The 27,536-nt window shown below is 45.6% G+C and overlaps 1 protein-coding gene across 5 annotated transcripts in view; it reads right to left on the bottom strand.

Annotated features, from left to right (window-relative positions):
* LOC138473240 (caspase-7-like) overlaps positions 1-27,536 on the bottom strand; it is an 865,808-nt gene that overhangs the window by 308,122 nt on the left and 530,150 nt on the right. The window contains exon 1 of one of the 5 annotated variants that reach the window (XM_069611852.1): positions 19,075-19,170. The exons of the other annotated variants lie outside the window; for them this stretch is intronic. Within the exon in view, the coding sequence (XP_069467953.1) occupies positions 19,075-19,112 (38 nt within the window). The 5' untranslated portion in view covers positions 19,113-19,170. Of the gene's footprint in view, positions 1-19,074; positions 19,171-27,536 lie in introns of those variants that run through there. 5 annotated transcript variants of the gene reach the window in all.

Below are 27,536 nucleotides of genomic sequence, written 5' to 3'. Positions count from 1 at the left end.
AGACATCCTGACCGAGATCTTGCTCCCATCTCCTTTTGAAGGGTCTTTCCTCGTCCCCTTTGGTGTCTATGATACAGTTGTATATCTTCCCTGTCAGCCCCTTCATGCTATCCAACTCTTGCAGAGTCTTTTTGAGTGAGGTGAGTGGCCTTCTTTATGGTAAAATGATCTCTTCAGTGCCTAATCTGCTGGTATTTAAATGCGCACCCTTCCTGCAGGCCAGCGTCTTGCTTACATTGCTCAAACAACGGTATCCCTCCTGCCCCCACCATATCCCCCAGCTTCTTGCAGCCAGCTGTGTTCCACCCTTCGAAGCCTTTATCTCTAAGTGCGGGTGTGAAGTCTCCATTTCCGTGGAGTGGCATGAATGGAGAGGGGTATGTTATCAGCTTCCGTCTTGTGTGGATCATGTCCCATGCCTCCATTGTGCCCCTAGATATTATGTTTGAGAATAGACCCTTCGCCCTCCGTGGTCTGCCTAACCACCAAGGTTGTTTCCACAGGGGCTGCCCCGCTATGGTTTGTTAGATAAATAGCCAGTGCTTGTCAGACTCTGCTTGAAGCCACTCTGGTATCACTATTATTTGAGATGCCAAATAATAGCTCAGTATATATGGGCAGGAAAGTATTCCACTATTCTTCCTGGAGATCACGCTCCTCCTGCCTAGTCTTGCTCGAGAACCCCCATATGAATGTCAGTATGGTTCTCTCTATGCCCTTTAACTTCTCTCTAGGCTTAGTCAGCGGGCGTTCTGCAAAAGGTAAGCAAGCCTGGGCAACACGATCATCTTGACTACATATCCTCTCTTATATCCCCCATCCCTGATATGTTCAAGATTTCTGATTTGTGTATGTTAACTTTTAACCCAGAGGCCGCGCCAAATCTATTTCTTTCCTCCATAACTGCCTTCATTGTTTCTAGTGGATTTGTGTGAGACAATACTTCATCGTCTGCAAAGAGGCTTATTTTATATTCTATTCCCCCTGCTTGTATTACTCTAATTCTCTCAGAGGTCCGGACCCGTTCTTTGAAGGGTTCCATTACCAGTGCAAATAGAAGGGGAGACAATGGGCATTCCTGCTTAGCTCCCCTTCCCAAAGGGATATAGACAGTCGTCTGCCATTTATGCTAATCCTAGCCTTGGGAGAGGCGTAATTTACCATGATCATGTTGGTTCTTCTTGAACGCAAACCAACCTTGCCCACAATCTTTTGTAGGAGGGATCAGTCCGCTCAGGTGAAGGCTTTTTCAGAATCTAGTGTCAATAACAAAGCCTGGACCCTCCCCTTTTGGACCCTGTCAATGAGTAGGTTTATTTTCCGAATGTTATCAGTCTGTTTGCTATAAATCCCGTCAGGTCAGGGTCCACTAGGGATTGCATGAAGGTCTCTAATCAAGTGGTCAGAATCTTAGTGTAGAGTTTTGCATCTTGGTTAAGCAAGGAGATAAGCCTATAGGATGCACATCTACAGGGCTATTTCCCTAGTTTTGGAATTAGGACAATTTGCGCCTCTGTCATGGAGTGCGACAGGGCACTTTCATCCTCTCTTAGCGAATTAAACAATTCCACCATTGGATCTCCAAGAATGGGGGCCATTATCTTATAAAAGGTTGCTGACAGATCATCCGGATCTGGGCTTTTCCCCATTACCAAACCCTTAATTCTATCTAGCACTTCCTGACGCTCTACTGAGCGGTCTAGCCTTTCCCTGATTCTCTCTGGAATACTAAGGAAGGGTAAGAGAGGATGGATGTTCCTCCAGATGCTGTTGTTTGATTTCTTCAGCCGTATAAAGTCTGATAGAAGCTCCAAAAATCGTTTAGCTTGTGCTCCACCTACCCACTATCCTTCCCGGTATCATCTGAATACTTGGAATGAAGGATGGATTTTCCTAGGATCTTAACTTATTCGCCAGGAGCCTATTAGCTTTACCCCCTTATTTCTGTAAAACAGCTATTTGGATTGAAGGAGCAGTTCGGCAGCTATGTCAATTCTACACGTGTTTAGTTCCCCCCTTTTGACATTAACTTTCTATAGTTGCTCCTAGTCTGTTTCAGTCGATATTGGCCTTCCAAAGCTTCTATCGTAGAGACTATATACATTTCCTGGTGTTTCCTGATTTTGTGGAGTGTCGCTGATGATGCAATCACACTCCCTCTCACCACTGCTTTCATAGCATCCCAATGGTTGCCTACCGAAGCCACATTGTTCCCAAAGTATTCAGTGAGAGAATCTTTTAAATTGATTCTTAGCATTGCGCCCTTTAACATGTTATCATTCAGCTTACATGTATACTGAGTTTTTGGGCGTCCCGCTAGGATTGTTGTAAGCGCTATTGCTGAATGGTCTGACATGGTGCTGACTCTTATATCTATTGTTTGGATGTTGTGGAGAGATGTCACTAACATGAGGACGTAGTCAATGTGTGAATATGTCTTGTGGACATACGAGTAATGTGTGTTTTCCCTCATCCCGGGGTGCTGGTGCCTTTATGCATTCACTAGCCATATCTTTCAGCTCCCCTGAACTTTTTGCAGCCTGTGAAAACTTGGACTGAAGCGGCCATCCATATTCCCTTACATTACAGAATTCCAGTCTCCTGCAAGAAAGCATTCCCCTTTTCTAAAGCTCTCATAGGCCTCTAGAAAGGCAAGAAGGAATTGTTCCTGTGTGGTATTAGGAACATACACTTAGGCTATTTGCAATAAAGTATCTCCCTTCTCTAACCCTAGCCGTGTCTGTCAATATAAAATTCAGTCTCTTGTGGAGTAAGATGGCCCCCCTGCCCTCCTGGAAGTAGTGCTGGAATGAAACTGTATGAGGTATTGTTTGTTTTTCAGTCTGAGTTGATCTCTATGTGTTAGGTGGGTTTCTTGCACAACCTCTACTCATTCCCTCCTCGATTTTCTTGCCAGCTAAACCCTCTTATTTGGGGTAATGACACCGCGCACATTGCCTGACCGCAGGTTTAACATATCACCTAACTGAGCCATCCCCCTTGAATCTGTATCTTTCTAACATGATGCGTAGTAACTTGTCCTGAAAGTACTCCTGCCCCTGCTGGTCTGGTGGTATAAACAATCCCAAACAACACCAGCATTCCACCCCCACCCCTCTGCCATGTTCAACCCCATATGTGCTGCAACCTTCTACCGCACAAGAGAAAATACCCCTTCCTATTTTGATAAGCTTATGTATAAAGTACCCCTCCTGATGCTCCCTTCCCAATCTGTTCTATTCAATTGCTCCCCTTCCCATGAAACCGCTCCCTCTCCCCACTGGATTGTGTTGTTACATAGGTAGTCCACCACCCTAAGACTAAAGACATAATGCCAAAATTACTCGAGGCAGCACGCCCAGTCCAGGATTTCCCCACTGTCAAGTCTTCAATTTCTTATCTTCTCCTCTGCTCCGTGTAAGGTCTCTGCTCAAAGTCGGTTGTCAGCACTGCCTTCCTTTAGGCCTTGCACCTCCCCCCCACATCCCAAGTGATGTCTATCCTGCCATGGGATCCTGGCACCAGCTCCTCTGAACCCGTATCGTCTTGCAACTCGATCCCCAGTAGTGTTGCACCCTGTTTGGCATTGAACATCGTGACCACTTTATCTTGCCATTTAAATTGTAGACCGAAGGTGTATGTCCATCTGTATCTTGTGTCTTTCTTGGAAAAAGCTTCCTCATTCTCCTCCTTTTTGTCAGAGTGAGCTGTGTGACATCTTCGAAAATCTGACTCTTGCTTCCCTCAAACACGATGGCTCTGTGTTTTTGCGCCTCCTTGGGAATGATCTCCTTAGTTGTGAAGTCGTGCAGTTTGGTTAGTAGGTCTCTAGGTTTGCCAGACACCGCTCTTTTAATGCCCACCCTGTACACTATGTTGATTTTCATCAGTGTATTTGAGGGATCATTGAGGATCAGCTTGAAGAGGTTGAAGATGCAGCCCCTTATATCATTCTTCTCGACTCCTTCCATCATATATTGTATCCTGAGATCTATAGCGTCACCTCTGTTCTGCATAGTTTCATAGTTCTCGGTTGTGGCCTGCATTTCCGGGAACGATGCGAGATTTACTGTTGTCCATGGCCATCGCAGAGATCGCCATTTCATAATTTGTTGTGGTGGGCCCTGCGTTTGGTCTAATTGCCACTCTCACACCTTGAAGGTTGTCCTTCATTACGCAGCCAGGGTGCTCACAAGCGCCATGGGCCTGATTACGACCCAGGCGGTAAGGGGTTAACGGCGCCGTAACAGGTGGCGGCGCCGTTAACCCCTTACCGCCTAATTACGAGGTCCCTTTGCGGGTCCCTACCTTGGCGGCTGGTTTTACCAGCCGTTAAGCAAGGAACCCGCAAAGGGACTTTCGAGGTAATTACGGTACCGCAATTTGCGGTACCGTAATTACCGCCTTATCCATTCCCATTGAGCCCTATGGGGGCAAAAATGGGAATGGGCCAATGGTGAATGGGAAATTAACGGGGCGGTAATTCCGCCATCCACCATGGCGTAATCGGTAAAATACTGGCGTCAACCATGGCGCTAATAGCGTCATGGTTAACGCCTGGGTCGTAATGACCCTCATGGTCCCTATTGTCATACATTTGCTCTGGCTCCGAGCTGAGGCTAGAATTTGATTTAGTATTTAGGATTCCTGCCTCACTCAAAGACGGCTATCTGAAAAAAAGGGGGATGATAAGAGTTGGCTGTATTCATTTTTAGAATGCATACAGTGCCGCTGAACCTGTCCACAAATAGGGAAATCTTCCCTAGTATCCCCACAAATTAAATAACAATCAAAAAATTAATTGCTGATATGTAGCCCTGCAGCCTGTAAACAATAGTATCACTGAGAACACAATATTCTTTATGAATTGTAATAGAGTTTTGGTGTTGTTTGTTATCACTATTATTGCACATGAATCCTCATGTATCATTCTTTAGTGTCGAGAAACAGACAGCAGCCTAATGTTTCAATACACTTTATTATCAGTATTATTGTGGGTGAAGCATCATATTTCATTCTTTCTTGTTCAGAAACAGACTGCAGCCTATGCATGTTTCAAACAATCTGCGCTTCATCAGGGTTTCAAATCAGTGTGCTGTTAGTAACAAGCAGTGCACATCAAATCATTATATCAGTTTTTATAAAGTATGTCCATTGTACACAGATATCATACCGTTGTGGGAATACCTTTGGTATCCTCTCCCGCTCAAAATGTGTAGATATTCTCTTAAGTTAGTTTTGTTTTTCCAAAATAAATCAATTATCAAATTCTTGTACTTCTTAGTTTTCTTAATGTTACGTATGGATGATTCTTTGGGGGTTATTATAAGTTGGCCGGTGCGGTAATAACCGTCTGGTATTTATGTATACCTGCACATTACTGCACCAACCAACTATGAGTTTGCCGGTGAGGCGGCGGAATAACCTCCAGCTTATAGCTGGAGGCCATTCCGCCACCTTGCCGGAAAGAATCCCTGGTAATACCGGCGCCTGTAATACCAGCAAAATCCCCCATGGTGCCCAATGGGATTCCATGAAATGCGGGCTTACACCGTCTACCGCCACTTGTAATCCAGCAGTAACACTGCTGGATCAAATGGCATCAACGGTAATACAGTCTGGTGGTACGTTGGCGGATTTACCACCCACATTCCACCAAACTCGTAATTACCCTCTTTGTCTTGATTCTACTTAGTTCTCACTCCAAATCAAACAGTCCTTCTCTTATTTGACCTGTGTAAGGAACGCCAGTCGCTGCATGTTCGCATCGCTCATAAATATGTGTACAATCATTCTGCCATCTATCTTGTGAGAAACTATAGATCTCAGGTGGCCTGAGGAGTTTGGGTCAATTCCAGCTTGAGGTAAGCAAATCCCAATGCTCAGGGCTGTAAAAGCATTGTTCTTCAGTGTCGCAGTTTGTTGCTGGAAATTCCGGCTGAGTTGTATTGTGCCAATCCGCTGATTAATTCCTCAAGGGGAAACAACTAAACATCTAACTCTGGAGTCAAGAGCATTTTTCAAAGCCTCACATGCCCTCCATAGCTAATCCTAATTGGTTAGTTCTTGCTTTGTGTATGACTATTGTAAGCAACTTTTGCATAGGTGTTAACACTTTAAGTGCTCTAAGGTTGAATATCTATATATATATATTTGCGAAAGTGTGTTTGTATGTTCAGGGTTGTCTCCAGCCCCATAACAGTTGGTGGGCTGAAATGTTGGCCCGAGGTCGGCATACCAGTCTGAGATGTACTGACGATAGTGACATCTGACCAACACCACCCATTCGCCCTCCACGGGGCGGGGTATGGCCCTGTGCTATCAGTATAGGCGATTTCGGGAGATTGACGATTTTGCGACTTTTGCAATAACAGGAAGTTTGGACACAAGGTCGGCATACCAGTCTGGGGTGTACAAGAGATAGTGACATTTGACGGACCCCACCCATTTGCCCTACACAGGGTGGAGCAGGGACCTTCCCTGTGCTATCAGTATAGGTGATTTCGGGAAATTGCCAATTTTGCGATTTTTCAAAAATAGGAAGTTATGACACAATAAAATATATGCAAGGCTATAGCAGACTCCCACCTGCATGTCAGCTACAGACTGTGCAATGCCGAGTGGTACCGCTAGTCTATGTATATTTATATGCCTTACAAAGCGGTCTTGTTTGCATACATAGCATTACTTCTGTAGGTGATGCACAGTGGAGGTGAACTCAACTCATGACACCCTCAGTAAGGCAAACATTTTATTTTTAGAATGAATCACATTTTTTAATCACATCTTTTATCCAGCAAAAGCATGGGGGTGTACAACGAGACAATAATGTGCACAGAGAAAAAGCCATGCATCTTGGGGCTCAGGTCTTTTGCGACGCGGATTCTGCTCACTTACAGTAAGGCACATGCGCTCCTGTTACAAATATAGAGCATTAGCAGGGCTAATACCGCCACACTGAAATACTGTTACAGGTGGTACAAAATGTGGTAAATTGGCATGTGCACAGGCTATTGTTATTCACTGGACTCCACTGGGCGCAGGCAGTAGTTCTGCATGCAACCTTACCTCTGCTTTTTCTGGAGGATTTATCTCTATCCTAAAACAGGCCCTTTTTGGCATATGATTTGTTATTTATAACACGCTTAATACCCAGAGGTTTCTAAGCGTGGACCCAGGATTGATCCTGTGTTGCTCCGCGTTGTCTTGCTTCCAAGGCGAGCGCATTGCCCCTGAGAAACCTATAATGCGGCAAAGTTTTAAAGCAGGCAGTGTTAAAAAATACCACCTGTTTTACCTTTAATGCCACACTGAAAATCATGCTGCGCGGTCAGGTTTTCTATAATTAGTGAATGAAAGGGAGTGGAAGGTATTTCTCTGAAAGGCATTGGTGTCTCCAGCAGCTGGAAAATACTTTAATCTTGATGATTCGCCTGATGAATGTTATGCTCATTGGAGCCATTGCTATCCAAGAGTTGAAACACAGTTTGACAACTAGATCCATCTACTTAATGCAGAAGTGCTGTGGAGAGCAGATGTGTAATTGCATCTTTTGTTAAAGAGATTCCTGTTTTTAAATTAATCAACCTGAAGGCCAGGTTCTGAAGATACTTTGTGAAGGATATGACAACATCGACAGTAGACGTTGTGGCTTTGAATTTCTACTGCAGGCCAAATAACCTCAACCGTAGGACCCTCCCTGGGGTAGACGTGACTTCTAGGTTAAAGGGGTGGTGGGCTTGTATTCCTTCTGCGACAGGTAAGAACTGGGGGTAAATCCTGCCAAATCCATGATTTGGCAGACCCTTAAATGCGGCGGTAATAGCGTTACTGCCACATTTAGCGGTTACCGCCAAACTCGTGATGAGGCAGATTTCTATTTTAGCAGCTATTGCGCCTGTGCCAATTTCTGAATCAATTGGACTGGGGTGACGAATACAGAAAGGTCCTGATAGGGCCAATTGTTCATTAAGGCACCTCCTGGAAAGGCCTGACCCTTGGAAATCCAAAAAGGGAACGCTGTAGTGTTTGGAATAGCACTACGGCTTGTGGCCAAGAGGTTTGGCTGGGAGTGAACCTAGGTGTCAAAAACCACCTAGCTGGATAATACATGAATGTTCAATTTTTGGGGACATTGATGACATCTGAAACGTTTGTCTGTGTCCACATTTTAATACCTCAAATGTACACCTCTAAAAGAAAGCCATGGTGCTCCAGATTTTTTGGGGCATTATCCAATGCCAACAAGAATATCTTGTGCCAGTGAGTTCCACCTTGTTTTAATATAAAACATGATGGTTGTGCTGTCGGGCAAGGACACTTTTCCTTGGAGTAGTGGGAGGAAATAGACTTTGCTATCCAGAATAAATATTGTCCACCGGTCTACCTCCGACCAGAACCTATGGATCTTTAGAGGCTACAGTGGGATCCGCATTCAACTCCGGTGGGCTGATGATGCAGATGAAGGTCTGAGGGGCATAAACTCTGGAAAGGGAAATAATTTAGAAGAATTGGGACTGGCTACAGTGACACTGAGACTTGAGTCTTGCTGCCCAGAATGCAGAATGACAAGGGGTGAGGGGTCATGCAGCCCTGGATTTTTTGAAGTCAACAATCAGGGGTTTTGTTCCTTCCTTCAAAGTGGGTGGAGGTGTTCCTAGTGCACCAACTCATTTAAGTCACTGAAAGGACTGCAAGGTCATCTTAGGTTAGTTGTTCAATGATCTAAACATAACAAGTGCTTGTCACCAAAGGTTTTCCACAGCTTGAAGTGGGTGCTGGGGTACTTTTAAGCCAACGTGTCCAGATTAGTGCAGGTGTTATATATTGCAAGACTGCATCAGCATGTTTGGGGAGGGACCTCAGAATGTTGGGCTGAGATCTAGACGGAGAGAGTCAGTCGGTCCTGACTTCAGAAGATGAAGGATGGTACTGCAGTCACTATGAATTAACTGTAATGCTGAATAAAGCATTTAACTTACATGATGGATTCTGCAGCCTTCTTATAGCCTTATTATAATGGCCCTGACAATGGCCCTGGCAATAATGAGATGGCAGAACCTTGTTAAACACCCTTAAGGACACAGTCAGACCAAATAGAGTCTGCTACTGGAAGCATTGCCCCGTCCCCGCTTGCATATCTGAAGAAGCGCCAATATTTTACTCGAGTGGTGATGTGGTTTATGGTAAAACGGCTGCCTCAAATAGAAATAAAAAAGACCGGTCCTCAGTTACTCTACGACAACCATAACTAAGTGTGTGTATTTACATTACACGTCTGTTGAAACTTTCTGTCCCTCGGTGGCGCTAGACAGAGACTAACGAATGCACAACATTATTATGCTTAGAAATAAATGAGAAGTTGATGTAGAGTTGTAAGTGTCCATTCCGGACGGACTCATGTGCCATTATCTATGGTGGGGTAGAAGGTACTCCCCCTCCGAGAAGTCTGGATGACTTCTTGCAGCCTAAAGCAGATGTAGAAAAAAGGTAGCAGGCGCCCCTCTCTCGAAAGAACACAGCATGATAACCTGTTCAGTGGTTTTTAACCACTTTGAGAGTTCGTAGCCATCTGCTTTTTGCTCATTGTACCTTTCACAGATGGGAAATATCTGTTTGCATATCAGTCTTTGTCCCGCCCACATGGGAAGTCCAGCACCGAAATGCTATGGCAATTCCTTTCCGAACAAGAGTACCAACAGCAACCCCATTCACGTGTTTCAGCCTTGTTGGGCATCATCTGTGAGGTGGAGCTGTGCCTCTCTAAGCACAGTGAGCAGGGAGTCCACGTCTGGTTGCCCCCAGGTAACTTAGGGGGACCAACCCCAAGTTCCTTCCAAAAATACAAGAAAGGTAGCAGACGCCCCTCTTTCGAAAGAACACGGCATGATAACCTGTTCAGTGGTTTTTTGTCACGGATGGCACTCTGTTAAGAGTGGCACAGGACACCCAGGTAGGGTTTGGGTGGTTTTGCCGAAGTAAGGTGGACAGATAAGTACACACACAGCTGAAAGTAAAAGAGAACAAAGAGTAGGCAAGTGTAGCAAGGAAATAAGGTACAACAGAATGGATTCCCTCTTGGGGTGTATGCAGATATGGGGAAGAGTGTTCCACGGACCTCAGGAAAAACTCTAGCCTTCTGCACAGTTTGCTATAACAGAGGCCCACGCTGTTGGTTCATGGCTGGGAACAACAGCTGTGGGTTTCTGTAACACAGAAATTAGACAAGGGAAGGGGCAGAGGTTGCCTGCCAGAAACCAACAGACAAGCCCTGTACAAAGGGGTATACAAACGATACAAGAGAAGACAATAACGGGCAAATCCAGGAAAAGGAAAGTAGATGAGCAAACTAGCAGAAGGAAAATGAAAGGAAAGCAGTATAACTGAATTGGACAGGGATAAAGAACTTAGGGTTGAAAACGAGAAATAAAGCAAGGGAGCAGCAGTCAGGAAACAGGGGGGCTGCAATAACTGAAAGTAATAAATGCAGGTAAACTGTTGTGGATTGCAGAGGACTGTAGGGTGCAAGGTAGAGAGCTCAGAGGAGCAGGACAGCATGAAGCAAGCCCAAAGGAGCAGGGCTGTAAGGAAGGGAGCCCAGCGAAAAAGGGCTGTAGGCAGCGGAGTGAAGCAGGCTGTAAGGCAAGGAGCTCAAAGGACAAGGGCTGTAGGCAAGGAGCCCAAAAGACAAGGGCTGAAGGCAGAGGGGTGTAGCAAGCTGTGAGACAGGGGTTCCAGAGGACAAGGGCTGTAAGCAGCGGAGAGATGCAGACTGCAAGGCAGGGATCCCAAAAGGCTAGGGCTGTAGGCAGCAGGGTGTAGCAGGCTGCAAGGCAGGACGCCCAGAGGAGCAGGGCTGCGGCAGGGAGCCCAAAAGGCTAGGGCTGTAGGCAGCAGGGTGTAGCAGGCTGCAAGGCAGGACGCCCAGAGGGGCAGGGCTGGGGCAGGGAGCCCAAAATGCTAGGGCTCTAGGCAGCAGGGTGTAGCAGGCTGCAAGGCAGGAAGCCCGGCAGGCACTGGAACAAAAGCAGGAGTAAGCAGGAACAGCATACAAAAATTCATAGCTAGAAGCAAAAAGGTGCTGGAAGGACTCTTAATGCAAGAGACTGAGCCCCTGCAGGCAGCAGCTTTTATACCGCCCTGCCCAGTACAGAGGCAGGCTAATTGGTCGCACCTGGATCAGCACACCTGCATACAATCTGCCTCCTCCCTCTCTGTTCCTGAGCTGGTGGAAGCAGAGCTGATCCCTAGGGCTTCTGGCGATTGCAGTTCCGATGATGAAAAATAGGAATAGCCAGGAATAGATAGTTATAGTCAAGTGCATTGTGGTAAGTGTAGTTTGTTGGGAAAAATAGAAAGACACCAAAGTCTCACAAATGGGAAATAAGGTCCAAGAAGTGAATAGCGGTTGATCCAAGAGTTTTCCGCAGATAAATGAATAACAATTAGTCCATATTGATTGCCAATGTATGCGCCCATGGTGCAGGCATGACATTTTTAACCACTTTGAGAGTTTGCAGCCATCTGCTTTTTGCTCACTGTACCTTTCACAGATGGAAAATATCCATTTGCATGTCAGTCTTTGTCCCACCCACATGAGCAGTCCAACACCAAAATGCTATGGCAATTCCTTTCTGAACAAGAGTACCAACAGCAACCCCATACACGTGTTTCAGCCCTGTTGGGCATCATCAGTGAGGTGGAGTTGTGCCTCTCTGAGCACAGTGAGCAGGGAGTCCACGTCTGGTTGCCCCCAGGTAACATAGGGTGACCAACAAGGTACAGTGAGCAAAAAAAGCGTGTGCTGCAAACTCTCATCTCAAAGTGGGAAAAACCACAGAACAAGTTATCATGCCATGTTCTTTCTGGAGAGGAGCACCTGCTAACTTTTTTGAAATATTTATAAGGAACTTGGGGTTGGTCACCCTGAGTTACCTGGGGGAACCCAGACGTGGACTCCCCGCTCACTGTGCTCAGAGAGGCACAGCTCCACCTCACTGATGAGGCCCAACAAGGCTGAAACACGTGTATGGGGTTGCTGTTGGTACTCTTGTTCAGAAGGGAATTGCTATAGCATTTCGGTGCTGGACTGCCCACATGGGTGGGACAAAGACTGATATGCAAATGGATATTTCCCATCTGTGAAAGGTACAGTGAGCAAAAAGCATGTGCTGCAAACTCTCATCTCAAAGTGAGAAAAAAACACAGAACGGGTTATCGTGCCATGTTCTTTCTGGAGAGGAGCGCCTGCTACCTTTTTTGAAATATTTGCAAGGAACTTGGGGTTGGTCACCCCGAATTACCTGTGGGAACCCAGACGTGGACTCCCTACTCACTGTGCTCAGAGAGGCACAGCTCCACCTCACTGATGAGGCCCAACAAGGCTGAAACAACACATGTATGGGGTTGCTGTTGGTACTCTTGTTCAGAAGGGAATTGCCATAGCATTTCAGTGCTGCACTGCCCATATGGGTGGGACAGAGACTGATATGCAAATGGATATTTCCCATCTGTGAAAGGTACAGTGAGCAAAAAGCGTGTGCTGCAAACTCTCATCTCAAAGTGGGAAAAACCACAGAACAGGTTATCATGCCATGTTCTTTCTGGAGTGGTGCACCTGCTACCTTTTTTTGAATAAAGCAGATGTAGGATTGAGTCTGCTTTGCATTTTGTTTTGGAAGAGGGTGACTTTATTTTGTTTGTTTCCCTTGCCTTTGGAGTATTCAGTGCTTTGGTTGGTGGTCCCTTTCAAAACACACTATAAATTTACAATGATTACTTAAAAACTAGATGGCCAATGGAGCTAATAAATGCTTTTAAAAGCCTAAAAAGTGTGCATGTTAATGTTTGCATTCTATGTTAATGTTTGCATTCTACTAAATTATTTACAGAAATAGTATAAATGTGTGTGCCCACCAGTGTAGGCAGAGGTTTATTCACTAGTGTCTGTTATTCTGTCTTTCTACGTTGAAATGTGCCTCTAAGGTTTGTGTCTCTCAGCATTTTCAATTGAGGCCAGTGTGGCCCTGAGTCTTCTGTGCATAATGGGTAGGCGGGTACCTGGCCATGAGGTCAGTCGCTGGATTAGGTCTGGCAAACACATATCTGATGTCTATACAAGGCCTAATACTGTTGGCTTTGCCAATGCTCGTTTCCTGCAGGCCACAAGGGCATGAGCCACTGGTGCCACATCAGTCTGGTGCATGATCCCTTGGCTCTTTTCCGATCCTTGCCCCTCCTCTGTTCTGCCCCTCATGTAGGTTGCACCCATGGCAAGAAGCACACAGCATCTGTGCAGCTGACACCCCACTTTGCGTCAGCTACGGAACATTGCCTGTCCGTTACTATGGATACATAGGGCCTCATTACGAGGCTGGCGGTAGCCGTGTAGTACAGGCACGGCTGCCGCCGGTATTCATTTTTTTTCGGCGCCCAGAAAAGGGCAATTACCGGGTCATTACGACCTTGCGGGACCCGGTAATTGCCCTTTTCTGGGTGCGGGAAAAAATTATTGAACAGTCCCATTTGAGCCCCATAGGGCTCAATGGGAACGGAGAGGGTGGTAGCACCGATACCGTTAATAATGGTACCGGTGCTACCGTCATGTTCTGCTCACGGGTGCTGGTACAGCCACCAGGTCAGACTTGGTTGCTGCAAGGGCACCCACGAGCAGAACTTGTAGTATGGCGGTACGGTAACAACAGCGCTGGTACCGCTACCGGCACTGTTGTTGCCTTACCACCATACTTATAATGAGGCCCATAGAATCTTGGTAGTAGAGCTATTCACCTTCAGCAGAAGGAGATAGCACATACTCTGTTCATATACAATTGAGCTCTTTTTAGCTTCCATGCAGAGAAGAAAGACTTGCTAATGAAAAAAGATCTCAGGAAGAAGATCCCAGAGAAAAAATGACCGCAGAGACTGAAGCAGGCTCGACTCCTTCCAGGACGATGATCGAGAAAGCGAGCTGTAGGAGCACGAGATGCGCACCTGGAGCCATATGGGTATGCAGGCAACCACGTATGTGCAATGTCAGCTTTGCAAGGTTTTTGTTTTGCAATCATCTAAAATATTGATATTCGCCCCACCAGTGGGTGGTGTTGCTTCCTAATGGCTAGCAGGGAGCATGTGCACTGTGTAAATAATACTGAAGTAAAGGAAAAGTTCTAGGTCCCTAAGGATGCATGTGCTAAACACGTCTTTGGGATCCCTGGGCTGACAGTGCTAGGTAGGGCAACGTAAACTAGAGATAAAGGAAGAGAGGTCTACCACTTGTAGATACACATGTACACTGGATCATTGTTTAGATCGAGTTCAAATAGTTGAGTCATTTATTTCATTTAACTGTCATTGTAGGGATATGAGCCGTATGAAGAGGATAAAAAAAGAAAATCAGGTGAAAATTCATTCGAGGTGAACCCAGTATGGATCACCTATTAATCAAAATCATGAAGAAAAGGGAAAGAGAAAGAGACCCATCGGGAGGACAGCTCAGGGGCAACGTGCTCGCCTTGGAAGCAAGACGACACGGAGCACCACAAGTTCCATCCCTGGGTCCGCGCTTAGAAACCTCTGGGTATTAAGCGCGTTTTAAATACCCTATCATATCAAGGGAGGGGGGGTGGAAGGAAAGGTTGGCTTGTGTTAGCGAGGTCAAAGCAACAGAAAGAAATGATGAAGGTAACATATCAAAGAAACTAGTGCACTGATGCTGTATCATCAAGTTTCCGAAGACAATTCATAAGTGATAACATTAAAAATAACCTTTTCAGTCAGAAAAGAATGAAAGTAGAAATCATTTCATCACCAGGCATAAATAATCAAATCTTTCGTAATTCAACATTTAAGAACAAAGGATTGTCCCAACGAGCTACCTTTTGATGTCAACTCTAGAGGTGACAGAGCTAGATCACACCCAACGTCCACTTATACCACCATCTTTTTTCTGTTAGTAACAAAAGGTTGACACAATTACTATGGGGTCTTTTCTAAAATCAGACATGAATTTGATGGTTTAAAGTCACCCTTTTGTTACTAACAACACTTGAAATACAGTGTATGCTATGAGAGAATACAAGGACATAAATTGCTAATTATTTAGCTATTGCCTCTTTAATAATTGTGTTTTATGTTGTTTCGATTTACAAATGTGACCACGGGGTCAGTCTTTTAAATGATTTATTACAGAATAAAATTTAGATATATTTTATGAAAATCCGACCTCTCCATCCTTTTATATATGTTGAAAAAGATGGTGGTATAAGTGGACGTTGGGTTTGATCTAGCTCTGTCACCTCTAGTGTTGACATCAAAAGGTAGCTCGTTGGGACAATACTTTGTTCTTTACGTTACCAAGTCCTTTCCCTACGAGCCCCTGACAAAAAAAGAGGACTACTGTTTTGTCAGTGTGCTCACTGAGTATTACACGTAATTCAACATGAGCTTTGTAAAGAAGCAACTGGAGATTATTTCCCCTAGAGCGAATCCTACGTATGGGAGATTGCATCACTACAGTATGCTCCTTATGTTTGGAGGCATAGCTGCTGAACACTCCTATTTAATCAAGGTGTCCCTGTAGTTTTGTAGAGCTTCTGGAGTGCAGAATAGATGGGTCTGCTTCTGGCACTCACTCCGCTACCCAGACGGATGTCACTATCAGCCAGTCCTGGATTTTCAGAAGACATCACTTTGGACTCTGGGACGTGTAGTTTCGTTTTACCATTATGCATACAGACCCACAAATGCCTGCAGTAGGTGAGAGAGGCTTACTAGAAGAAGAAAGAAAATCCGGGTGGTTAAAGAAAACGTTGAACATGGGTGGTCCAGTGAGATGGAGAGCTGAACAGAAAACACATGAGAGGCAATTAACTCTCTTCGCCCAGAAACGGGACATTGTAGTTCAGATCTGGCTTTCAAAGTGGTAATACAGTTTCAAGGTCGTCTTGTGGGTATTAATGAAGGCTTTGCCCACCAGAATGTATCAGGACATTCGTTTAAACCAAGGGGTTATCCTGCAACCTCATTCTTGAAACATGATGATATTTATTTGCCGGAAGCAACGTTTTATTTTACTTGCAGCTCCCCTGTGAAAGCAGTTGGGTGGTGCCGTTCTGCATTGTGTGGGATAGTTTCAATGTTAATAGGTCTTCATATTTATTTATGCAATGTTCGTCGGATACAGGTATCTGACAAACAGTGCATGAATAAATAATCTGGGTCCATGTATCCAACAGACATTGTATAAATAAATAAACCGGGTCGTGGCTGGGGTCTGTAAATTCCTCGTGTGACCCCTCGAATGGGGTCACAAGAGGAAGTTGCAGTTTGCTTTTCCTGCAGCTCGGACACAAGTGCCAGCGACAGCATTGCGCTAGCGCTTCGCAGCTGCTCCAGCCTATCTTCATTATGGCGGCGGGCACATGTCCTGTCGCGACAGTGACTGTGGCAGGGCCGGGGGGAGCCCGACTCAGCCCCGGCTCAGCACCACTTTTGGGAGACTGCCGGGCCTCGGCCCAGGCTGGCCCTGGCCCACTTAAAGCACTGCCCACGCTTATAGGCTTTGCAGTGTTGTGGGTAGAGTGTAGTCAGTGCTCAATGAAGACTAAAGGGAGGAACTATGGGCCTACTTCACAGTAGTGCTTTATAATGGCAAAACCCCATTGGAAAATGTTCTGTTAATCATGGTCTATGTGTAAGCTGTGAGGAGTTATTGAAATGCCCCTTCAATGACATTCAACGTATAAACTAAAACACATGAGGCCCCTTTGCATAATATTGCACTCGTGTCGCCAAACACTTTTGGTCATCTGGTTTGGCCTCCCAGAAGTCCTATGTGCAGTAGCAGATAGGCCAGCACACTACCTGGTGGAACACACTACCGCCACCTCCTAGATCTGAGCAGCGCTTCGGCAAACTCTTGAAAACCCGGCTCTTCACCTAGAAATCCCCTAAACGTCGACCACAGGCTATTTACCATCTCTGTCTTTTTGGTTGAATGATGTCTCCCTCTCTGTAAATTGTAATGCAACTAGCGCCACGAGGCCCTCGGGTTTAGAGTGCTTTACAAATGTAAAAATAAATAAATGCTGCTAGTCACCAGCGTAGCCCTATACAACTGCTTCAACGTGTCACCAGGCCCTCGCTTGCCCTGGCACATTGGTCACAGAGGAGCACACGTGTTTAAAAATGTGTGATGCCCACAGGTGTCACGTGATGAAGGCTAGATGGGTCCAGTGGGTTTCGAGCAGTGAATTGGTGCGATCAGGTAGTGCACCCTTATCACCCTTCTTTGCTCTGGCCCCTGCTCTAAGACTGCGACCTGGTGCACTACCAGGAAATCGCACACCATTTGCAGTGTTTGCGGGGAAGCTTATGCACCTTCTGCGGTTCCCCTGGGGAAACCTTGTTCTGAACGGGCCCTCCATCCGACCCAGAGCTTAACTGTACCCCAGCCTACTTAACAGGGGCCATAAGGCCTGCGGATACAACCACTATCAGATTGGATATCAACAGTCCCCCGCCTCCACCCAGCATCCTTTGAAAGCACCGATAGGACATGCCAGGTCCTAGCCAATGAAAAGTAAACTGGCTAGACAGGGAACGCCAACAACAGCAATGACACATGCAAATGCGGAACAGGTGTCTGCAAGCTTTGGCTCTACAGGTTGTTTGGACCACAAGTCCTATCCATCCTAAGTGACATGGTGAATGTAGAGGGATCAGGGGAGTCACAATCCAAAACACCGGAAAACCCAGGTTGCGGACCTCAGGGAGGTAATATATAGGTTTTGGCTTATTATGGAACGTAAAAATGGAAGTATTTTGTAACACCTGTTAGGCTAGGACCAGCTAGGTCTTCCATGGCGAACTCCATTGAGCAACAACCCACAATAGGCACGACCAGGTTCCTGGTAAACACGCAAGCCTTCTTGCTAGTCATAGAAGTGTACCAAAACATTAGTGGAACTGTGACTCCAGCGGGGGACAGAGTAGGAAGGACAGGAGTAACGTGCATCCCGTTTTTCAAGGGTTGCAGCCATGCTGGTTGACAGCCAAATGAGTTGAAATAGATTTCAGTTTAGGTGCAACTGATATCGGGTGGTAAAGTGGAGAAGTGTGCTTTAACTTCAGAAAGAACAGTTTCGCAATGGTGAACATGGCTGCACGAGTAGCGGAGCTGTTAACAGTAAAAAATACAAATAGTGGAACACCGCCCCAGACCGTTCCCGCTCACTTCGACCACTACTTCTTGCAAAAGCTCTGAAGGCCTAAGCTACTAAATTACAGTAAGAATCGCCAGAATTTGTACTTTTTAGATCATGTGCTCCTTGGCTAGACATTTGTTTTCAGGTTCTAGTGAAGCACGAGGGGCAATCATATTTACATGTTTTCTTTTTACTTTTTATAGCATGTTTTGTTGTTGATTTTGATAAACATTACAAACCTATCGCCAAAGAGATGATACAACCCAACTCTTTTTTAATAACAAATTTATATCGCGCACCATTGACCCCGGAGGCTTGAGGGCGCCAAACATAGAGTAGGACAGAAAAACACGTCGGCCCTAACCAAGGAGGACCTTAACCAGGCCGGTATCATCACAAGGGCCATAGCAGCGGCCGGGAGAGATCACTATAACTAAACAGAAATGTCTTTAGGTTCTTTCTAAAGACTTCGGAAGCTCCTGCCTGCCTACAAACGTGCTGTAAACAACAACCGTTTTTACACCAACCAGCGTCCCCATGTCTGCTCAAATGCCAGCATTTTACACTCATTTCAATGCACGGTTTCTTATATTTTTCGGAAAATCTGCAGTTTCTAATTTAAAAGACGCCGGTATGAAACGTCTATATTCCTGGAAAAATCTAAATAACTTTCCAATCATTCTAAATATTCCAGTTTCGAAACTTGCTCAGCAAAAAAGACGACCCTCCTCTCGGGCATGTGCCCAGCTCTGACAGAGGTGACACTCTGTCATTTTAAAGACTGCACGTTTGGCCATCTGTCTCTCTGCTGGGTTGAGACTGTCACTCGGGACACCCGAGGGTGGGGCGGCAGCCTCCCGCGGCCTACCTGGGCTCGTCATCATCCACACACACGCCACTCTGCATCGGAAAGGAAGTCCGCCCTCGCCCGCGCCGGCAATGCGAGTGTCCTGCAGCCGCGCCGGGAAACCACCGTGCCCCCGGGGCCCTGTGGTGGATAGTGAGGCCTGCAGCCCTGGGCCCGGCCGGCCCAGTCATCCCCCTGAGTCAGCATGAGCCAGCTGGACTGTTCCACGGGGCTATTCAAGCTCCCCCATGGCAGTGACCTGTGGTCAGGCAGGCCTCTACAGCCTCCCGCCTTTTGCTGACAGCCCCAGAAAGCAGCCACTCACTGCTCCAGGCACATTATGCCAGCGTTACCCAGAAATCACTGCGGCAGCATGAATGAAGCTCCCCAGAAGAAAGAGAGACCTGTTGCACCAGTGCTTGGTTTGTCATGCACAAGCATGCTTACACAGGAGATACCTACACCCCCTACCACGTGCACGCAAACTATTGTGTTCACACACACATTGTAATTCACACACAAACAAATCCAGCTTGACATCCTCGCCAATGTTGCCACAAATAAAATAAATCCACAAAACTCCCACACACAATATAGATGCACACCCATTCTCTTCTGGTGACTGTTCCCTTAAGGAGAGGCACGGGGATAGGCGCTCGTAAGCTTGCAACCAAGATGGCCGCTTTCCCTTGAGCTCTTGGCTCGGACGCCGGGAGGAGGAGGCTTTTTAGCCGCCTACAGACTCAGTGCGGCATATATCCCAAACGCCTGCCAGGGATACGCAGCTGCCTTTGGGCTCTGGAGCAGATCTCCACTGTCAGAGAGTGCCTACTAGCTATGCGCCCCCCTGCGTGGAGGCTGGGTAGTCGGTGCAGTGGTAAACGGAGAGAAAACCGAGGCTGTGGCAAAGGGAGCTGATTGAAACTGACAAAGGGGGTGTGCTCCCCTCTGACTACAAGGGCTGATGCAGCAGTGAACCAGTGTTGGTGGGGCCACAGATGAAGGCGTATGGTGCTGTTTGAAGCCCACCCAGGGGCCTGTGTAAGATTTGCTTAACACACTGCGACCGGGATTGTCAGCGACTTGGTTGCTGAGGTGCCGGGGGCCCAGCCGCCATCCAGCAGGAGATCTGGCTTGCCCTGTGGACTGGTGTACTCCTGTTGAGTACGCCGTAGCGGTAGGGCAGCCCCAGAGTGGTGGTGTGATGGCTGATCTGCTTCTTGCTCCTGATGAGTGATTATGTTTTACTAGTGATCCTGGGTGGAAACTAGCCGCTATTTGGCCCGGGATTGGGAGTAGAGGCAGACTCTCTATAGGGCCAAGAGCAAGAAAACTAGTCCCGGCTAGAGTTTGGACACAAAGTGGGGTTGCTGGAGGGCCCAGAGCTCGGGTCCCCGTCTGGTGCAATGCCGGAAAAGAGAAGGCCTCAAGCTCTGCAAATTCGGGCCTGAGTGCAGCTGGGAGCGACCCTACCCCTGCGTTGGAAATAGTTTTGGCCGAAATGACAAGTATATTTGCTGCTATAAACACCAAACTAGACGGAATGGCTTATAATGTTGACCGGATGCAGGAGCGCATTGATAGGGAAAGGGGCTGCATTTCTGAAGCAGAACAAAGGGTGGGGTCACTGGAAGATTTCAGTGGGGTCATGAACCAGGCATTGTGGACGCTGCAGTGTGAAGTGAAGTACATAAAAGAAAAATAATTGAGGACCTAGAGGCGAGATCCCGATGGAACAATATTTGCGTGGTCGGGATCTCTGAATCCATTCCATCTCAGAGGTGCTGCAAGACACCCCCCCTTTGATCCCAGGTTATGGTAGAGCATGCTCACTGTGTGTCATAGCAGGTCCCGAGGCCGGGCCAGGGCCCTCGCCCAGTCATTGGCCGTTTACTGAACTATAGAGATCGAGACACAGAGCTTGTGAGCTAGGAGATCTTCAATAAAAGGAGGCCAAGATCTCGTTCACTCCGGATTGCACCCCCTCTATTCAGCCAGTCCTCCTATCCTTTTTGGCTACCAAGCGCTCTCTCCGAGAACATGGGCTACAGTATGCAATGTTATATCCCTCACGGCTGCGAGTGATCCATAATAAGACTCATTTTTTTACCACTCCTACAGAGGTACAGGACTTTCTGCAGTCACTGCCTAAATCTTTAGACTTTACATGGGAAGAGCTCTAGGTGCGATCTCCTGTTTCAACGTGTGGACACTGCATGGAGAGCTGCAGGATGACCCCCGCCTAGTGTGCTGCCATTTAGCGTTGGACGTATGATACAGTTATTGCCCTGGGGGGTCTTGGGAGCTCTGGGTCCGCCATGATACGCATTTTTGGTGTTAGCGTTGTGATTGATGTAACATTTCAGTTATTTGCTCATAATCCTTCAAGTTTTTGGCATCCTCTTGAAAGGGCATCTTCATGGGGGATTGGTGATTGAGCTGTCGGGTTGGACGTCCCCGGGCGGTTGCCCACATTCTTGTGGTAGGAAAATGAGGGGGGAGTTGAGAGGGTCTTTTGCGGCAAGTTCGGGGTGGGCAGCATGGGAGGGGGTGGGCAGGAGTTGGGAGGGGATGTTAGAGGTTGCAATTGAAAATGGTTCACGTTTCTGCAGAGAGTGATAGGTATGCAGTGAGCTGAATGTGGGAGGATGCCTCGGATGGATGAGCCTTTACCAGCGTGCTAGCATAGGCCCCCGGGGTAATCAATATGGCTGCCTGTAATATTATGTGTTAGAACGTCCGAGGGCTAAAAAACTATTGTGAACGTCATGAGGCCAAAGTGATCTTGCTACAAGAAACACATTTCATTGGGTTGGCCAATGAAGGGTGGCAAAATCTTGGGAAACAATAGATACTATGCGTCATTTTCCACATATTCCAGAGGGGGCATGAACCTGATACATAAATCCCTTAATTTCCATTACCTGGAGCATGTGCTAGACCCAGGGGGCAGGTTTGCAATCATGTCGGGGGTGTACCAAATGTTGATGAACAAACAAAAACATTCAGGTTGGTCTTTGTCCCGTTAGTTCTAACCCGTAGGTGAGGGGGTTAATGATCTACATCATTATTGGTTTCCAAGTTGTGACACGTTCAACAATTGCAAGTTACAACTCTTGTTGAAAATAGTTAAAAATACCAATTTTATTCAAGAACAGTTCATAATTAAATACAATTCAGTGAATACCTTATAATGTGATATCAAAACATTTTACACAATACCTAAAAACAGCCAATTCATTCACAATAAAAACACCTTATATAACATATACCTGTGACTTTGTGCGTTATCTAACCACCCTTGGGTATAGTACCAAGATATGGTAGGGAGAGGAACATTAGATTAGTAGATTATCCTTCCCCTTCTCATGCTCAGCATGTTTCACTTCTAAAACACTTTGTGATGAACTTTCTTCAGGAGCTTTTGTTTTGGGTGCTTCTATTGTGTTATATTGACTTGTATTTATTACAGGCACCTCCTCATCAGCTACAAAGAAAGAAGAAAAGGGACATACATTAGCACTGAATGCTAGTATCATTTTATGATGGTGTAAGGGAACTACGCTTCCACTCATTTCTTTTCCCTCACTGGTGTAAATTACCTGTTGGGGGTCTTCGGCAGTCACTGGTGGGTGTGGCATCCATGATTCAAGTGAGGCGTACACTGTTTATCCACCTAAAGTCAAAAGGTTAGGTGATTCAATGATATGCTCATTCCTCCTAGCTCTTGGTGTAATTATTCTGTTTAAGCCACTTTATTCCCCTATCCCAGGAAGTACCTACTACGGGGTGTGGAAATTATTTCAGTTGTACTGGTAGGCTTCCTAGCCTGCCGTGGTCCTTGTGTTATATCTTCTTTATCAGTCCTTCAGCTGCTCTTATTATCTATAGGCTGGGGGCACATGTAATGTAAGTATGGTTGTCTTAGATACATTACAGGTTTATAGTACTGTATCTGTAATGGGCTCATATGTACAGGACACAACCCAGATAATTAAAGAAATCAAAGCTTTTGACCCTCCAACAGAAATACTGCTCATATAGCATTCTGTAGAATGCTATGCTAGCATTCCACCGAAAGCCTCATTATAGATGCTAGAAGAGAAGCTACTCCGTGACCATACCGTTAAAATAAAACAATCTCATTCATACTGTGGTGTGCCGAGATGGCTTTGATGGAGAGCTACTTCCACTTTAATGGAGACTTCTACAAGCAGATCAAAGGGACTGCTATGGGGGCCACTTTAGCACCCAGCATTGCCAACCTCTATATGGAGTCTTTTGAACTCATGAAGATTATGACAGCGCAGAACCCATTCTTTATCAACATACGCGCACGGAGGATGTATATTGAATATATTTCTGTCATCTGGACTGGGGGAATGGAAGAACTACAGAATTTCTGCCTTTGCATTAATACACAAGATCGGTTTTTGAAATTTACCTCAAATTCCAGCATGGAAACTCTGAGCTTCTTGGACATCTACATAATAAAACCTTGTATGTAAGACCCTTCAACAAGCCCACGTATAGAAATTCAATACTACACTATACCAGTTTCCATCCCCATCCTGCAAGGGATAATTTCTTCATTTAAAACGTAACAGCACAAACAGAATGGACTTCAAAAAAGAAGCTGGGAAGATGAAAGAACGCATGGAACAACGCGGTTACCCGGACAAAATTACCACCACAGCCCTAAAAAGGGCGAGTAACAACCATAGAGAAGCCGTTCTAGAGTACAAGGACTGGGCAGAGAACAAAAACAACAAGGGGAACAAACTTGTCTTTGTGAATACGTACAGCCAACTGTCCAAAGGAATCAAAAAAACATTTTTAAAAATTGGAATATTTTAGAGAAAAGTGACCAACCACTATCGAGAACTATCATGCCATTCAAACGGAGCAGAAACATGAAAGAACATATTACAAGGAATGATGTTAGCTCAAGACCAACAAAGCAACGTACTTTGCCTCAACAATGGGGCATGCCAGACATTACCGGACACCATCCTTGTGGCCATTGCACATGTTGCCCGTACACGTTTAAGAGCACAGAAATTAATCTAGGTTTGAAATCACTGTGGAAACAGAATCAACATACAAACTGCAAATCAATGATGGCTGTGTACATCATATGGTGCCCATGCAATAAATTCTACATTGGGAAAACAGAGAGGAAAACTAAACTCAGAATAGGGCAACATAGGAGTTGTCAGAGAAACCAGACACAGCAGTGATAGCAATCGCGACAAAAGGACACTTCTGGAGAAGGAACAGCAGTTTATTATTTTTTTTACAAAAAGTGCCTTAAAGGTGTTAAATGAAAAGGTGGAATGGGCACTTTAGTTTGTTTGTTTTGTTTGTTTAGCTATTTATAGCGCGCACCAGACCCAAAGGTATCATGGCGCAAACATAAGAATACTTTAAGCTTACATGGTTACAGGGTTACATAGTCACATAGATGCAGGTCAATACAGCAGCACAGCACGTAATACATATGCATTTACTAGTATGGATCGATAGCTGAAGAGCAAGGTACAGTTTGGGTTACAAAGTCAATTACTGGGAGTGGCAGGTAATGCTAGAGCTAGAGATCGTTTTCTTTAAATCATTTGATAATGTTTAATCTAAAGTGTGGGTAGGATTAGTCAGTCCTTAAAGTGGACGGGAGGGAGTTCCACAGTTGGGCCGCTTGTACTCCGATTGTAGTAATTTTGAAGGGGGGAACTGATAGGCAGTTTGTGTAGGCTGCTCTGGTGGGTCTGGATGTGACTCTTGTTTTGAACCTCTCTGTCGGGTAGCTAGGTGCTGAATTGTTGAGGCATTTGAATGTTAGGGATGCCGTTTTAAGTTAAATTTTGTCAGCAGTAGAGAGCCAATTAGATTGTCTTCTAATCATTGATATGTGTTCTCTTTTGGAGAGTCCTAGGGCTGCTCTAAGGGTGTTATTTTGCAATATTTGAATTTTCTTAGTAATATACTGATTAGATCCCAAATAGAGAGTGTTGCAGTAATCCAATTTGGACAGCACAAGTGCTCTTGCCAGAGTGGAGCAACTGATTGTGGTGGAGAGGTATGGTTTTGCTGATCTGATCAGCTTACAAGTGTAGGCCGTGGAGGATTCCATAGCGTTCACTTGTTTTGCCAGTGTAAGGCTGGAATCGAGGTAAAAACCTAGTGTTTTTACCTTCTTGGCAACTTGGATTGTATGTCCATCTATAACAAAAGATGTGCAGTCTTGGCTGAGTTTCTTAATGTTAGGTGTAGTCCCCAGAATGATGAGTTCCGTTTTGTCATAATTCAGGCATAGACCGTGAAGTGCCATCCATGCCTGGATGATGAGGTATATCCTATTCGCCAAGGCCAAATCCTGTTTGTAATCCCCAGAAAGTGGGATGGGAATATGGGTGTCATCTGCATAGTGCCGTAGATGATCTTATGGCCAGGTAAACTAATGATTCTTTTGCCTTGCACTGCTTCGGCAAAAAGGCTGAGTGGCAGACACCCGGCGAGTTATAATTCTTGTTATACTGTGCACGGTGGTCAGTGATAATGTCGAATGCAATAATGTCGACAGTCAAAATGTCGAAAAAAAATGTCGAAAAAAATAATGTCGAAAAGCAATAATGTCGAATTTTTTCCTACATTTTTTTGAATTTTTAGAAAAAAAAATAAATATATATAATTAAAATGTGTTGAATATGAGGGGTGAGAGGGTGGTGGAGGGGCAGGGGGGTGTTTGGTGAGGGAGGTTGGGGGGGACCCCCCCTAGTAAATGATATTTTCCTTGTTTATTTATTTATTGAATAAATAAATAAATAACTATATAATTAAAATGTGTTGAGTATGAGGGGTGAGAGGGTGGTGGGGGGGTGACGGGGGGTGTTGGTGAGGGGGGTTGGGGGGACCCCCCTAGTAAATGATATTTTCCTTGTTTATTTATTTATTGAATAAATAAATAAATATATAATTAAAATGTGTTGAGTATGAGGGGTGAGAGGGTGGGGGGGTTGGGGGGTGGCAGGGGGTGTTGGGTGAGGGGGCTTGGGGGGACCCCCTCTAGTAAATGATACTCTTCTTGTTTATTTATTTATTGAATAAATAAATAAATATATATATATAATTAAAATGTGTTGAGTATGAGGGGTGAGAGGGTGGTGGAGAGTGGGGGGTGGCAGGGGGTGTTGGGTTGGATGAAGGGGGTTGGGGGACTCTTCTTGTTTATGTATTTATTGATAGTGCTAAATAAAAAAAATTGACATTTTTTTTCTAAAAATTGACTCTTTTCATTATATGTATAGGATTTCGACATTATTGTTTTCGACATTTTTTTTTCGACATTTTTGTAAGTCGACATTTTTCTTTCGACATTATCACTATGAACCACTGTTCACCAGTAGATGGAGCTTTGACCACTGTTTATACAGCACTCCCTGTTGTGCACCCTTTTTCCCAATTAGGCATCAGTATTCATGAATTCCTCATCATTAATAGGGCAAGCTAATACGTGAAATAGCGTGGTATTATGATGCGTTTCCCCTTATGTCCCTTAGTGGGAGGCAACATCAGGGGCGTTGCTAGGGGGGGCTAAGGGGGCTATAGCCCCTGATCTTTTGGTTGTAGCCCCGGATAGAATCTCAGGAGCTACAGCCAAAAGACTAGCTAGCCCCCAGTCCCAACAGTTCCGACATCAGCTTAGCCCCGGGTCTTTTCCAGACCTAGCAACTCCCCTGGGCAACATTATGAACTGCATTCAATGAGGATAAGATTGCAACGCCACAGCACCGTATTTAAAAAGGCTTGACGTGTAAACAAATGTCTGCACGTTTTGAGGCAACAGGAAGAGTCTACGGCACATTAAGGGAGGGCTCACTTCGAACTCGGTAAGCAAGACGGACGGATGTGGGTACCATCCGATTCCTAAGCACCATTTGTTTGTTCCTCATTTAGAGTTGCACCTACAGGGAGAATTCCCCTTTCTTCACTCTCCCTTTAGGAACTAGTGAGTCGAATTGCGACTATGCCATCCATTGTGGTGAAATGCTGCATCGGCTTACGTTACGAAGCAATCGTACATTGATGCGGCTTTAGAGTCAGCAGGTATGTTATGCCTTTTGAACTTACATATAAACATCAGCGGACTAACCACAGTTCCGATGTTTGCTTTTAGCCATATCATGGGGTAGAGTTCCGCTTGCAACATTGTCAGCGAAATGCTGTGTGTGTATCTTCCAGGCACAGCTGACAGTATTCTGAAGACATTGAGACAACCACGCCAAGTCGGGCTGCATTCTCGGCAGCAGTAGCTCCTTTTGACCCACGGTTTTCTCTGATTGCACCATTGGAGGAAGTTGGGTAAGAACAAATTCCTGCTCCACCACGTGGCTTTAAGATTTTAATACTAAACTCTGTAGTGCCGTTCTCTGGTTGCAGTATGACATTTGAAGCTAAATCTTTAGGTAATCCTCCAATACTTGTAT

This window comes from Ambystoma mexicanum, chromosome 8, assembly GCF_040938575.1.
Source record: "Ambystoma mexicanum isolate Mex_15411 chromosome 8, UKY_AmexF1_1, whole genome shotgun sequence".
NCBI classification, from domain to species: domain Eukaryota; kingdom Metazoa; phylum Chordata; class Amphibia; order Caudata; family Ambystomatidae; genus Ambystoma; species Ambystoma mexicanum.
The sequence above is the reverse complement of the archived record's forward strand: the minus strand, read 5'-3'. Positions and strand labels throughout refer to the sequence as shown.